Source organism: Schistocerca nitens, chromosome 1 (genome assembly GCF_023898315.1).
Source record: "Schistocerca nitens isolate TAMUIC-IGC-003100 chromosome 1, iqSchNite1.1, whole genome shotgun sequence".
In the NCBI taxonomy this organism is placed as follows: domain Eukaryota; kingdom Metazoa; phylum Arthropoda; class Insecta; order Orthoptera; family Acrididae; genus Schistocerca; species Schistocerca nitens.
Window position 1 is genome coordinate 929,943,684 of NC_064614.1, and position 16,673 is coordinate 929,960,356.

At 39.3% G+C, this 16,673-nt stretch overlaps 1 protein-coding gene across 1 annotated transcript in view; it reads right to left on the bottom strand.

The window, feature by feature from the left end:
* Window positions 1–16,673, bottom strand: part of LOC126193392 (uncharacterized) — a 139,070-nt gene that overhangs the window by 64,624 nt on the left and 57,773 nt on the right. The window contains exon 4 of the mRNA XM_049932683.1: window positions 3,934–4,231. Coding sequence (XP_049788640.1) covers window positions 3,934–4,231 — 298 coding nt within the window. The remainder of the gene's footprint in view (window positions 1–3,933; window positions 4,232–16,673) is intronic.

Here is a 16,673-nt window from a genome sequence, read left to right on the forward strand (position 1 = left end):
GTCACAAGTGTGTGCAATAATCTAATTGTTGTAATACAGTATCGTGACTATGTAGCCTGTTTTGTGGAGTGGGCTCCCTCTAAGAAGAAATGGTGCAGCTTGTCATAAATAAACCACTATAAAATGACTTGGTACCTGGATTATTTCATGGAATTCATGTAACTTGATCCAGTTAGCAGATGAAATAGACTGAGGAAATGACGACTTCAGCAGCAGCAGCAGCAGCAGGAAGCAGATTACTCCAAGTTACACCAAACTAAGATATGTATAAGAAATCAACTGACTATGTATGTATCACTGCAGAACTAATTACTAAAGTGTAATGTTTTGGAAACTGTTCAAGCAGTAAACATTTGCATTTGTCTCAGAGTAATTCTCTGAGTGGTGGAGGCCAATGTGATCAGTAAGAAACACCGCCATGATCACATTTTTTTTTTATGTCTATGGAACACAAGAATAACAAAAAAAATTAGAGGTTTTTTTGTTTAAATCAAATAATCTCTTTTTCAAGTTGGAAATTTTTGCCCCAGCAAAATTTCACTGTTCCCCGTGTAACAGTTTTGTTGCATGTGGAAATGGAGCAACTTATCTGACATCCTAAAGGGTATGAGTCAATGGTGGAAGCATTCCTGAAATGCCTAAGTCTGTAAACTCTTTTGTGTCACCATGGTTATACAATGCCATGCATGGCAAAATTATGCTATCCAAAATCAGAGCTTAGGCAACTGTGGTGCACAACAGGCCATAGGTGACAGTGGTGAACAACAGCTGCAGAGATATACGTGAGCAAATTGATGTACAGCTGATGAGCAACTGACATCACAGATGAACCACATTACCACCAACAGCGCCTCTTCAATGTCTGTTCAGTGAATGCTGCTGCTTATATGCCTCCACATCAGGCACCCGGTACATGCACCCATGCTGACAGCTGTTCATGGGACTGAAGGCATGCCAATAGCATAATTGGGTGGCCACTGAGTGGTGAGAGATGGCCTTTTCAGATGAATCATGTTTTATGCCCCATCGGGCAGATGGCCATTGATGTGTACAGTGTGAAACATCTGAAAGCAAACACCCTGCAATAAGCATTGGAAGGATCCAGGCCAAAGGGCACTCCCTGTGTCCAGGCCAGAGGAGGGAGCATTATGGTATGGATAATGTTTTCGTGGAATTTCCTGGGTGATCTTGCCATTCTGGAATGCACAATGGATCAACACAAGTATGCATTGATCCCTTGATCCCTGGGCACCGTGTCCACACCAACATGCAGTTTATTTTTCTTTGGCATGATGGCATGTACGTGCAGGACAATTCAATGTGTCACACATCTCATAATGCATGTGTGTAATTTGAAGAGTATCAGGATGAATTTACCATACTCCCAGAGTCATCCAACTTGCCAGATTTAAGCCCAATGGAAGATCTGTTGAACCATCTCAATTGGGCTGTATATGACATGGATCCTCAACCAAGAAACCTAGCACAGTTGGGCATGGCACTAAAGTCATCACAGCTCCACATCCCTGTCAGTATCATTGAAAAACTCACTGACTCTCTCCCTGCATTTATCGCAACAGCCCACATTGTAAAAGATGGAAAGATGGTTATCCATACTTTTGATAAGTGATCGCATTAACCTCACTGGACAATGTTCAAGATTCCCTTGATAACTGTATAGGACCTGTATTTATCCAATCCAAAATTACTTATTTCCTTTTATCGAAGGCCTTCTATCCAACCCTTGGGGTGGGGATCATCATACTGATCAATACCCAAAAGAGTTTTGTGCATTAGCCATTTGTTATCTGGAACTCCTTTCTCCAACTAAAGACAGTACAAGTAGTCACATGAATTTTTTACATCCGATACAGCAACAAAATCTTATCTGAAGAACTTACAGCATGTTCCAAGTTAAAAATTGCTGGATCAGAGCTTTTGTTTTCCATTCAAAGCTATAAATCTCATCATTGCCTTTTCCATAGAGCATATTCCATTGTTTCTTTGCCTCTCATACTTTTCTGTTGTATCCTCCGTGACTCAGTGCACTGTCTGACCTTTATGTATTGACCCAATTCTGCAACTATTTCCTCTGTTTTAAATAGTTATCACATCAAGATTCTTTCCAGATTTTGTATATATGAAATATCTACTGCTGCTTGATGAACAGAAAATTTTGTTCTCTTTGTTTCAATGTAGTTTCATTTTATATATTTGTTTAGTTTGTTGGGACATCTTCTGAAATAACACCTCTGACCATGGGCTGCACACCAAATAGTGTGAGATCTATGGACTTCAATCTGGTTTAGCCCTCACTGCCTTTCTGATGTATCTTGAATTGAGTGCTGTTAATAAAGTATTATTATACCAAACCCATGTCATATAAATTGATAGTGCTACCCCAACATCACATTAGAGAAAATATTCACACTGTTGACCCCACCAAAATCCTGATATGTGTGAACATCATCACGAACCTTGCTAAACATCGCTCCTACACCGACCACAGTTAACTGACAATACAGTGCCACTTCGGTGTTTCCCTCTACATTGGTACTCCAGATAAGGCTCACTTGGACAGAGAATATCTAATTGACACATTCAGTGCCCTGGAATAATGCACCCAGCTCGCTCCATTGAATAACCATGCAGGTACTGTGAGTCAGTGCAGTGTTAAACAGATACATGTTACCCAAGTACTTGGACAGTTCGATGCAGAGGTTTAACTGAACCATCTCTACACTACACAATTCTTTCTGAGCATGTGATCTGACCAGCTGAATTAAACTTGGACAGTTTTTTCTTTGTATAATCAACAATGTGTTAGCAAAATTGTCAACAATGGCAGCTGTCCTGCTCACTATATTCATCACACACTGCACAGTAGTGAGAAACCGAGACAACACAATTTTGCCCAACTGCCACCAAAGCATACACTGCCTCTCCCCACTGCAGTAGCCTAATGAGATGATGCGACCTCGCCCAATCACTGCCAACGGAGACAGTGCATCCTCCACTCTACAGCAGCCAGCTGAGAGGGCCCAAATCAACCTGATCACCACAGATTGAGTCAGCTCCTCCTCCCCATAGAGTGCTGACCTCACAACAGCCAAAATAAACAACACATTGCGTTCTATTATGCCACATTGGACACAATTGTGCTGGTTCCATTTACAATGCAGCACTTATGCATAGAATTGCAGGCTGCAGAGTACATTATGAGTTGTGCAACTACAAGCACAACCCCAAGATACTGTCTGACTGGCAATAAAGCAGGACCACTGGCACACCAAATCTAAATGACAACTAAGCTGAAGTCATACTGCAGCAAAAATACCGCCTGTGCAAAACCTTGTTCAAACTACTTTCACTGCAAAATCATTATGAATTCTCTGAGAAATGGTCCAGTCATGTCTTGTTTATGTGCCAGCCATGACATGACCAGTCAGGTGCATCTGCACAATGCCACCACTCCCCCTGAGAAATGATCTGATTGTGTCTTGCACACGAGCCTGAAATCGGATGATTGGTGGCATTCTTCTGTGAGTGATGACACAAGTTCCCCAGTTCTCCACACCAGAGTGGGGGACTCTGTGGGAACACCTTGTGAAATAATACCTTTGACCAAGAGGTGCACACTGAGTAGCGTGAAATCTGTAGACTTCAGTCAGGTTTAGTCCTCAGTGGCATTTGAATATGTCTTGTATTGTATGCTATAAAGAAAGTATTATTATATTGAAACTGTGTTTTATAAATTGAAAATGCAATCCTTACATCCCATTATGGAAAGTATCTACAAGTTCATTCCAGCAGTGTATTACATCATGAAAATATGTAGAAAATAAAACATCAAGAACTATAAATTGCTAGGACACCTTAGAAACTACAATAAGATCAAGAACAGGAGAAAAAATATTTATTATTTTCACCAACCTGAGACAAGCAAGACTAACAAGAAAATTGTCATGTGACAAAGCAACTCCTTTAGGCAGTCCAGTAGTACCAGAAGAAGTAAGAATAAATGCTGTGTCACTACTTTTGACATCATTCTTCACAGGCTTATGGAACTTTTTAGATTGTAGCAGAAAACTGTCAAGTTCCTCATCGATACAACAATATATCTCACATCTTGAAGTAATTTTCTTGGCAGCATCCAAGATAGCTGTTGCTGATCGCCTTGAATAGAAAATTGCTCTTGGTTTTGTCAGTTTGAGCACATGTTGCAGCTCATCTGTAAAACATTCACCAAATATTCCAGCTGAGAAACCACATTATTCCACAACTGTATTATTAAATGTACTCTTTCTGTCAGAAATCATGAACTACCTCTGACAAACTACCATCATTAGTATCGTATTACTGAGTATGATGTGGAACATAATACAGGGGCCTGTTTTCTTGTTTCACCACTGGACACTTTAGTTCCTATCTTCCTAAGACCAAGCTTAATAACAATGTGGCTAGATACCATCTGTATTTGGCACTTCCCATTCAATAAGTTTTAATTTACACTTCCCTTTGCATGGTGTAAGTTTTGCATGGTATGTAGTAGGTGACAGAGATCTACAGATTCTCCTTCCAGTCTGCTTGTTCACTGCCACAACCACTAAAGCAGCTCAGCCTGCCATGATGGAGACTCAGGAGCACACATGCACTGAAGAACAGTGGTTAAAGCAGGAAAGCTTAGGTTTCTGCTAGCCTGGGAAGCTTCACAGGACTCATTCAGCCTACTGCACCTGACAAAAGGTTACGCTATCAATTCAGCATGACTACAGAATAGCCAGGTATATGTTTGTGTAGGGAGTTTCACTGCAGCTCAGCTATCTTAATGCTAGGAGCAGCAAAATGAACAAACTAGACTTAAAGGAGATTGAGGAGAAATTAAGAATTGAGCAATACATACCAGTCATGAAACAGAAGTCAAGTCCAGCATGGGAAAAGTTTTTGCATGTTATGAGGCAGCTTCAGATAAAGTGGTAGGTGTCTCACAATGCAAATTATGTATAAAGTTACTTAATAATCACTTGAGAACCTCAAGTGTGTTGCAACATGTATGTACATTTGACCAGCACTTTCCTAGCGCCACAAATATTTTGAATGAGGACAAGTGTGTGGAAGTGTGTGCTAAGGACATGAGGCTATTTAGCAGTAAAAAAGCTTCATAATTTTATGGCAGACATTGACTGAAACAGGAAAAGAAAAATGGCTCAGTGGTTATTAGAAACACATTCCGGTGGTATGCAACATAGTGCGAAGGGAGCTTAGTATGAAAGAAAAGCTTCTTCTCTCAGATCTGCAATTTTCAGATTGACATGATATGAAAAACAAAGTTAATATTTGCTACAATGCATTTGAAGAATTTTGAGTGAACTGTTTTGGCCACCTGAAATGATTTCAGTAAAGCCACACTACATATCCTGGAAAAAGTAATTAAAATTGATATAACTGGGGTTATACTTGGCTGAAACACACCAAGGTTACAGAAACTAGATTTCCTTAACTTTACTTTAATTGCAATTGCAGTATAATAGACATCTTCAGCTTCTTAGGTGCAAAGGTTCTTGACTTTCAGTGATGATTCGCCTTACCACAGAAAACATTTATTACAGGTGGCCTGAAAATGGTCTGAATTGAGAGTAGCCAGTACTAGCTGAAACAGGGTGAAGCTGCAGAGAAAACAGTTCATACAAAATACATAAATATGCCGAAAATATACCAAAAATTAAAAAAGGGACAAATAAGACCCAAGGTCTACAAGGACTCAAAATGAATATACATATTATTGAGCCTCACCTTGTGAGGTTTGAGTAAAAGAAGACTTTTCATAAAAAAAGGACTTTTCATCAACTTGCAAAACCTACTCATAACACTGCAATGAAGGCATACAGAATAAACTGCTATGTAGTGTAGCTTTGTGAAAAGACAGGTAGGTGAGCAAGACTCCTTTAGCTTAGCCTGCTTTGGTTGGGCACAGCATGGCTTGGATGGGAGTAGAGCAGCCTGCTTGTTCAGCTGGTAAATGTGTGGCAGCTTCCCTGCCTAGCTGAAGGCAAGCATGGTCAGGTTAAACACAGAATGTGTACACCTGTGGTGGTCGACAGCATTTTGAGGATGGAGCAACATGCAAATTAGAGAATTGATGATGATAAAAATTATTTCACATATGGTTGCTACATTCCAAGAAGTGATTTCTGGGTCCATGAGGAGCACTATAGTACTTTGTTATGGACTTGTACACTACCCTGCTTTGTTCCTTGTACTAACCTCCTATCAGTGTTTGTAAATATTTTTGAAATTTTCTTTTCATCAGTGTTATTCATCTTCTATACATTTTTTTGTGTAGCTTATTATTCATAATATGGATTTTAAATCTTATCCCTGTTGTTATTTCTGAATTCTTTCTTTACAGCTCATGTCCCTTCTACTTCATAATATGGAAAACCTTTTTCCACCTGCACCTTTCCATCTTACCTTTTTTTCCCTTTTTTTTTTTATGTCACCTGATGAAAGATAAACTTTTGCATATGATACATTAAGCAAACTTTGTTCTTTTTTATTATTAATATTTAGCTCTGACAGTATGTACTATAGGTATTACCCTAAGAGACAGATTCTGGTAAACAGACCAGTCACAGTAAGTAAAGTATCATCTTTGTCTCATGATGAAGTGATACCAAATGATTTGGAAAAACATGTTCCTATAAAACTTGTGTACAGTAAAGTGAAACAAACTTCCAACCGTGTTTCAAACAGACCCAAAAAATTACCAAAGAGAAATGAAGATTTTTTATGGTTTATCCCAAGGAAGTGCAACCGCCACCTAACATAGATTCCAGGGCTGAAAAAACAATTAAATGTTCTCCATTGCCCCATAATACCGTACTCCTCCCCTGCTGTGACAGTAACTCTATCTTATTTCTGCACTTAAATGTCAGGTCTCTGAAAAATAAAGCTGATGAGCTTGGTATACTATTAAAAAGTAACAAAAGAATGATTTTATATATAAACGAACATTGGTTAAAGGAAGAGGATATAAAACTGTATGTACCATCAGGTTTCAGATTAGCTACATACTTCTGCAGACCCAGTGAATCCTATGGGGGTTCATCCATATATATTAGCAATGATCTAAACTTAAAGTTTTCTGTTCTTGAAGTTAGTGACCTATGCATTAAAGGTGTTTTTAAGCAGCTGCTTTTATTATACCTAGTATACAGCTCATAACTGTGTCTTTATATCACACTCCTGAAAGTACTGTAGAACAATTTATAGAATGTTTAGAAAAACTTGTGATCAGTATACAAAAATATACTAAATGCAAAATTTTAATCTTTGGGGATCTAAACATAGACATTAGGAAAATGACAGCCAGAAATGTTAATTTAGTAAACATGTTAAGATCCTATAATCTCTTTTGTGCTAATGAAAGTCCTACAAGGCACTCCTCTTGTCTTGACAATCTAATAACAAATGTATACAAATGTGATTTTGAAATAGGCTTATTTAATGTCGATTACCTGTCAGACCATAGAGGTATATGGGTGAAACTAATTACTAAAAAACCAAAAGAAGACGAGGAACAAACTCAGTGTGTCAGACTATCTACAGATACAAATATTAGCAAGTATAGAGAAGAACTTAAGTCTATAGATTGGAATACTGTTATACATTCCTCCAGAAATGTTGATGAAGCCTTCAGCACATTCCTCAAAATCATTTCTGAAATCTTCCACACGTGCTGTCCACTGGTTAAAAAACAAAAAAGTTAGGAAACCTAGCCACTCAACTTTACAGAAGTGGTTTTCACCCCAATTACAAAAACTGAGACTATTGGTAATTACTTGTCACGGTAAGGTCAAAAAGGGAGCAGTAGATAGAGAAACTTACAAAAACCTGAAAAGAAAATATAGATCTGAAATTAAAATAGCCAAGTGTAAGGCAAATGGTGATTTCATTAAAAAATCACACAATAAATGTAAGGCTGCGTGGAAAGTAATAAAAGCAGAGCTAGGTATGGATATAAACTACAAAGACAACACAAATGCTGCTAATGTCACTGCTGATGATTTCAATCACTTTTTTGTCAACTCTGTCAATCTTAGCCTTCCAACCCACAGCAACCAGAATTCCAATTCAACACATACACCTATTTCTCACCCCATATCTGGCAGAAATTTTCAACAAAACATTACAAACATAGTGTCAGCTTGTAAATGGAGAGAAGTACAAGTAACTGATATAATTAAAGCAACCTCTAAATTAGGATACTCTAGATCTGAGGATGTGTATGGCCTGTCAAACTATGTAATTAAAAAAGTTGTAGATCCCATAACATATCCTCTTTGCATACTGATAAACTGGATGCTCTCGAGTGGACACTTTCCAGAATGTCTCAAAAAAACAGTTGTCATACCATTATACAAAAAGGGTGACAAGTCCTGTATCAATAATTATAGACCAATTCCACTTGTGCCTATTCTCTCAAAAATAATAGAACATTGCATACTGCAGCAAATATGCATACACCTATCAGACAATAATATATTAAATGATTCTCAGTATGGATTCAGGTCAAACTTATCAACAGTCAAAGCAGTTGAAAACCTTATCTCTTTTGTACTAAGCGCATTTGAGTCAGAATTATCTGCTGAAGCCATTCTAATTGACTTGAGTAAGGCTTTCGACTCAGTTAACCACAAATTATTATTAGATAAACTGTGTTGATATGGAATCAAACACTTGGAACTCTCACTAATTGAATCATACCTCAGCAATAGAAAACAAATAGTAAAGCATAATGACCAACACTCACAGACTGTAAGTATAAAACGAGGTGTTCCTCAGGGCTCAGTGCTTGGCCCTCTACTATTTATATTGTTTGTAAATGACTTTCCGAATAACTTACCCTGTAAATCTATCCTCTATGCTGATGACACAACATTAAGCTAATTCTGGAAAGGATATAAACATACTGAAGGAGGAAAGTGAAGAGTGTCTCAAAATATCTAATATCTGGTTTAAAGCTAATGACTTATCTATGAACCATGAAAAGACTGTCAAGATAATCTTCAGTTTATCAAACAGTAACATGGAATTATCATCTGTTAAACTACTAGGAATACACATTGACTCAAAATTAACTTGGAGACACATACAGATTATGTATGTCGAAAGCTATCACGAGTTATCTACCTACTAGCCAAACTACACACGTGTTACACAAGATTTATTGCTTCAGTCATACTATGCCTTCTTTCATTGCCATCTACAATATGGCATTCTTTTATGGGGTAACTCTCCAGGAGCCAAAAAAATTTTCACTTGGCAGAAGAAAGCAATTAGATGTTTTTACGGAATCACTGACAACAAGACCGCATGTAGACCTTATTTTAGAGACTTAAAAATTCTCACATTCCCATCTCTTTACATATATTGTTGCCTATTAAACATAAAAGAAAACTTAAACCACTACACTATAAGGAAATCAGTTCATCAACACAATACTCGACAAACAAATATGATTGATATACCCACAACCAGGCTTAAGAAAACCCAATCTAGCTATGAATACATAGGCACAAAATTATTCAACACTTTACCCGTACAGGCTCAATTGGTTTCAATGGATATTTTCTAAACTAAAACCAAAGTGTGGATGAAGAAAAATACTTTCTACAGTGTAGAAGAATTTCAGAATAGTTGTAAAGATGATCTAATTTATTGATAAACTAAGGCTTACTGTTATGTATAGTTATGAATGTAGAGGCAGCTAGCTATAAGCTAATAAGGTACAACACTGTCTTTTTTTTCCATGTAATATTTTTGTTATATGAAACATAATGCACAAATAGCTGTAATACTTCTGACAGCATTGATTGCATGTTAATGCTGATAAATTATGGCTTACTGTTATGTATGGATCTAGGTGTAGAGACTGTTGTAAGCTAATAGTTTACAACATTGCTATATTTTTACTATGTGATATTTTGGTATGTAAAACATAATGTACAAATAGCTGTAACTCTTCTGACGACATCGATTGCATGTTAGTGCTGAAAGATGGATAAAATAAATAAATAAATAAATAAACAGGTCAGCACTGCCACTGTCAATACTACTAAACCTTTTCAGACAAACAAACCAAATGGGAAGCATCCACCACAGAAAGAGGCAGTTAGTAAACCATCAAGTCATATGGACCTCATTCTGTCTTATGGCTCTAATGGATGAAATACAAAGCCTGTCAGGGGCAACCATTAAGCCTCCAGACTAAGTGTCCATCCGTTGCAGGATTCCAAGCCTGGTAGCAAGACACAGTGTAAGAAAAACTTCACTAAAAAATTGGTTCCCATACTACAGTGGAACACCAACTGTTTAGGACATAAGTGGAGGAACTGAAACTATCAGTGCAGGAATGTCCACTGTGCTTGCATTTACAGGAAACACATTTTAAACTTATTGGCACCCCTGTGCTATGGGGCTATACCTTTCACAACAAGCATTACCCAACAGTGGAAAGGGCCAAAGGAGGGGTGACTGTGTTTACCAATAATACAAACTGCTCTTCTGCTCTATCACTGACCTGCAACCAGTTGACATTGAACTTCTACATCTACATCTACATCTACATTTATACTCCGCAAGCCACCCAACGGTGTGTGGCGGAGGGCACTTTATGTGCCACTGTCATTACCTCCCTTTCCTGTTCCAGTCGCGTATGGTTCGCGGGAAGAACGACTGTCTGAAAGCCTCCGTCCGCGCTCTAATCTCTCTCATTTTACATTCGTGATCTCCTCGGGAGGTATAAGTAGGGGGAAGCAATATACTCGATACCTCATCCAGAAACGCATCCTCTCGAAACCTGGCGAGCAAGCTACACCGCGATGCAGAGCGCCTCTCTTGCAGAGTCTGCCACTTGAGTTTATTAAACATCTCCGTAACGCTATCACGGTTACCAAATAACCCTGTGACGAAACGCGCCGCTCTTCTTTGGATCTTCTCTATCTCCTCCGTCAACCCGATCTGGTACGGATCCCACACTGATGAGCAATACTCAAGTATAGGTCGAACGAGTGTTTTGTAAGCCACCTCCTTTGTTGCTGGACTACATTTTCTAAGCACTCTCCCAATGAATCTCAACCTGGTACCCGCCTTACCAACAATTAATTTTATATGATCATTCCACTTCAAATCGTTCCGCACGCATACTCCCAGATATTTTACAGAAGTAACTGCTACCAGTGTTTGTTCCGCTATCATATAATCATACAATAAAGGATCCTTCTTTCTATGTATTCGCAATACATTACATTTGTCTATGTTAAGGGACAGTTGCCACTCCCTGCACCAAGTGCCTATCCGCTGCAGATCTTCCTGCATTTCGCTACAATTTTCTAATGCTGCAACTTCTCTGTATACTACAGCATCATCCGCGAAAAGCCGCATGGAACTTCCGACACTATCTACTAGGTCATTTATATATATTGTGAAAAGCAATGGTCCCATAACACTCCCCTGTGGCACGCCAGAGGTTACTTTAACGTCTGTAGACGTCTCTCCATTGATAACAACATGCTGTGTTCTGTTTGCTAAAAAATCTTCAATCCAGCCACACAGCTGGTCTGATATTCTGTAGGCTCTTACTTTGTTTATCAGGCGACAGTGCGGAACTGTATCGAACGCCTTCCGGAAGTCAAGAAAAATAGCATCTACCTGGGAGCCTGTATCTAATATTTTCTGGGTCTCATGAACAAATAACGCGAGTTGGGTCTCACACGATCGCTGTTTCCGGAATCCATGTTGATTCCTACATAGTAGATTCTGGGTTTCCAAAAACGACATGATACTCGAGCAAAAAACATGTTCTAAAATTCTACAACAGATCGACGTCAGAGATATAGGTCTATAGTTTTGCGCATCTGCTCGACGACCCTTCTTGAAGACTGGGACTACCTGTGCTCTTTTCCAATCATTTGGAACCCTCCGTTCCTCTAGAGACTTGCGGTACACGGCTGTTAGAAGGGGGGCAAGTTCTTTTGCGTACTCTGTGTAGAATCGAATTGGTATCCCGTCAGGTCCAGTGGACTTTCCTCTGTTGAGTGATTCCAGTTGCTTTTCTATTCCTTGGACACTTATTTCGATGTCAGCCATTTTTTCGTTTGTGCGAGGATTTAGAGAAGGAACTGCAGTGCGGTCTTCCTCTGTGAAACAGCTTTGGAAAAAGGTGTTTAGTATTTCAGCTTTATGTGTATCATCTTCTGTTTCAATGCCATCATCATCCCGGAGTGTCTGGATATGCTGTTTCGAGCCACTTACTGATTTAACGTAAGACCAGAACTTCCTAGGATTTTCTGTCAAGTCTGTACATAGAATTTTACTTTCGAATTCACTGAACGCTTCTCGCATAGCCCTCCTTACGCTAACTTTGACATCGCTTAGCTTCTGTTTGTCTGAGAGGTTTTGGCTGCGTTTAAACTTGGAGTGAAGCTCTCTTTGCTTTCGCAGTAGTTTCCTAACTTTGTTGTTGTACCACGGTGGGTTTTTCCCGTCCCTCACAGTTTTACTCGGCATTTTACGATTGCCTTGAACTTTTTCCATAAACACTCAACATTGTCAGTGTCGGAACAGAAATTTTTGTTTTGATCTGTTAGGTGGTCTGAAATCTGCCTTCTATTACTCTTGCTAAACAGATAAACCTTCCTCCCTTTTTTTATATTCCTATTAACTTCCATATTCAGGGATGCTACAACGGCCTTATGATCACTGATTCCCTGTTCTGCACTTACAGAGTCGAAAAGTTCGGGTCTGTTTGTTATCAGTAGGTCCAAGATGTTATCTCCACGAGTCGGTTCTCTGTTTAATTGCTCGAGGTAATTTTCGGATAGTGCACTCAGTGTAATGTCACTCGATGCTCTGTCCCTACCACCCGTCCTAAACATCTGAGTGTCCCAGTCTATATCTCGTAAATTGAAATCTCCACCTAAGACTATAACATGCTGAGGAAATTTATGCGAAATGTATTCCAAATTTTCTCTCAGTTGTTCTGCCACTAACGCTGCTGAGTCGGGAGGTCGGTAAAAGGAGCCAATTATTAACCCAGCTCGGTTGTTGAGTGTAACCTCCACCCATAATAATTCACAGGAACTATCCACTTCTACTTCACTACAGGATAAACTACTACTAACAGCGACAAACACTCCACCACCGGTTGCATGCAATCTATCCTTCCTAAACACCGTCTGTACCTCTGTAAAAATTTCGGCAGAATTTATCTCTGGCTTAAGCCAGCTCTCTGTACCTATAACGATTTCAGCTTCGGTGCTTTCTATCAGCGCTTGAAGTTCCGGTACTTTACCAACGCAGCTTCGACAGTTTACAATTACAATACCGATTGCTGCTTGGTCCCCGCATGTCCTGACTTTGCTCCGCACCCTTTGAGGCTGTTGCCCTTTCTGTACTTGCCCGAGGCCATCTAACCTAAAAAACCGCCCAGTCCACGCCACACAACCCCTGCTACCCGTGTAGCCGCTTGCTGCGTGTAGTGGACGCCTGACCTATCCAGCGGAACCCGAAACCCCACCACCCTATGGCGCAAGTCGAGGAATCTTCATGTGGGTCACAGCATAACAATGTGCACTCTTTATACATTGCCACCAGAAATGATAGATTCTGACACTCTTGGGGATCTTATAGGCCAACACCCCTGACCAATATTTCCTACTGGGAGACTTCAGTGATAATAATATATTATGGGGCTCACCCAGTACATGCATCAGGGATCAAGTTTTAGAGAGCCTCATGAAATCTCAGGAGCTATGCTTCCTCAACATTGGAAATCCGACTCATTTCATTCTTGCTACTGGATCATCCGCAGCCATACAGTGAAGACTTTCCATTCTGTATCCATCTACCAGATTGAGCAATCCCTGAAAGGAGACCATTAAGATAGATGATCAGCAGAACTAACTGGATACTGTTCAGTCAGCTGGCTGTGTTTGAACACCAAGGCAGCATTTGGGAATGGGTGGACCACATCACATGGGTGATCCTTCAATCCACCGATTTATCCTTCTCAAAGGCCTTAGATCTTCTTTGAAGGCAGTCTGTACCTTGGTGTACTGATGCATGCTACACAGCAGTTTGGGTCAGGTGTGTGGCACTGTGACTGATTAAGTGCCACCCATTAGCAGAAAATTTTACAACCTTTCAAGTGGCAAGAGCTGAAGCTCCATGCATCATCAAAGAGGACAATAAAAGGTCATGGCAAATATTCCTGGATTCTATCAACCACTCCACTATTTCATCAAAAATACTGGAAGCCATCAAGAGGATTTCCAGTAAATGCAATCATTTGCCAATAGCAGCAGAGCTGAAACAGAGGTATCTCTTAATAACTGATGGGGACATTGCCCAAACAGTGAGAAACCAGTCTGTGATGACTATTGTATCTGCCAGCCGCTATGTTGTGTTCAGTTGCTACCATATCCTCATAGTGAGAGGTGGGCTGGACTTCAGGTCCAACAATTCTGAACCTTAAAACTGCCCTCTTTCCATGTGTGAGTTGGATTTCGCACTTCTGAGGCTTGTGATACTGCATCTGGTCATGACCAAATCCGATACATCAGCATGTTGCAAAAGTTCAGCACAGCTGTGCTAGGAAGAGAGAGTAATTATTGCATATAAAAAAAAGATAAGAAAGGAATCATAGGAAAGATCTGAATAGGCAATGATTGACAAAGTGAAAGAAGAAAAAACAAAGTCTGGCTGATACTAGATAATTAGTATGTTATCTTCCAGGAAGAACGTTATCCAAAAGCTTAGTTACAAGTTCAGGCTTGTTTATGTGGCTTTCAACATTTCAGAGCCAAAGCTATATAATCAGTGGTTAACTTTAATCATTCCATTGTCTTTATTCTGACCAGAGCTTTCCAGTATAGTTAATTTTGTTGAGATGTATATGTAGTTTGTAGAAAGATATTTGAGGGGTTGGAAAATGAAAATGGAAATTACTGTGAAAATATTTCAGTATGTGCCTGCAATTTTCAAGTCCCAAGTGCCCAGAAGATAGCACAGGTGACTCTTGTACACAACAAGGGTAAAATTATGGACACTGTAGTGTACAGGAAAGCGTCATTGTTGAGTGACTGTAGGTGGCTACTCAATGAGTTAGACCAAATTTCTGTTTGGTGTGATGTAAGGCAGCTTACTCTAAATGTAGAAAAATTTAGTTGGTGCAAATGAGTTGGAAAAACAAATTTTCAAAGCGAAAAATAATGTTCAAAAATGGTATCAATGGTGTGCTGTTTGATACACTCATTTCTATTAAACATCCAGGCATGATGTTGGAAGCAATATGAGATAGAACAAGCACATAAGGTTGATAGTAAGGAAGTAAAGTGGTCAACATTGATTTATTAGGAGAATTGTAGAAAAGTGTAGGTCAGCTATAAAGGAGACCACATGTAGAACATTAGTGTGATCCACTCTTGAGTACTACTAAAATTTTTGGGATACTGATGAGGTCAGATTAAAAGATGATGTCGAAGAAGTTCAGAGGCATGTTGTTGGATTTGTTAGCAGTAAGTTTTATCAACAGGAAAGTATTATGAAGATGCTTTGTGAAGTCACTGGAGGGAAGATGACACTATTTTCATGAAACACTACTGTGAAAATTTAGAGAACCAGCATTTGTGGCTGACTGCAGAATGATTCTAATGCTGCCAACATACATTTTACGTGAGGACCATGAAGACAAGATAAGAGAAATTATAGCTCATACTGAGATGTTTTTCCCACACTCCATTTGTCAGTGGAACAGGAAAGGGAATAGCTAGTAATGATGCAATGTAACTTCTACTATGCACCTTATGGTAGTCGTGGAGTATGTATGTGCTTGTGTATGTAGACTTGTCACACATGGCTTTCTTGTCATAGAAACTGTTGTTGTTATGGTCTTCAGTCCTGAGACTGGTTTGATGCAGCTCTCCATGCTACTCTATCTATAGAAACTGTTGATGAGAAATATTGCTATTTTTACAAACAATAGAGCAAGTGCTACAGCATGGCTTGAAAACATCCAACTTCACCTACAAAGGAAAAGGAACAAAGCCAAGTTTCTGCAGGAAAGTTGATGGTGAGTGTTTTGGGATATGAACATCCTACTGCTGATTCATTACACTCATAAAGGTTGGACAATGAACCGGAATAGATACTGTGACTTACCGCATGACCTGAATCCCAAAATCAAAACAAAGAGGATTTGGGAGCTTTCAAAAGGTGTGACTTTACTTCTGAGTAACACCCACCCTCATACAGCTTGGAAAACAGTTAAGTTTATTCAAAATCTTGATTTTCAGCTACTGGAGCAACCACTGTACAGTCCTGACCTAACGCAAAGTGTCGTCTTTTTGGTCTGATGAAGGAGCACCTGCCTGTCTCCAAGTTTTTCTCAGATGACAAGGTTGTAGAAGCATTACAAGGGCAGATATGCACAAAGCTTCTTTCATGATGGAATTAGGAAGTTTGCCACGAGATGGACCACTTACATACACATTGAGGCATGTTACGTATAGAAATAACTATACTATCAAGTTTATTTTAAAAAAACTGCCTATAGATTATATACAATAAATTGTTGTGATGTTTTATGTTCCATTGGGCCCACAGCATACTGC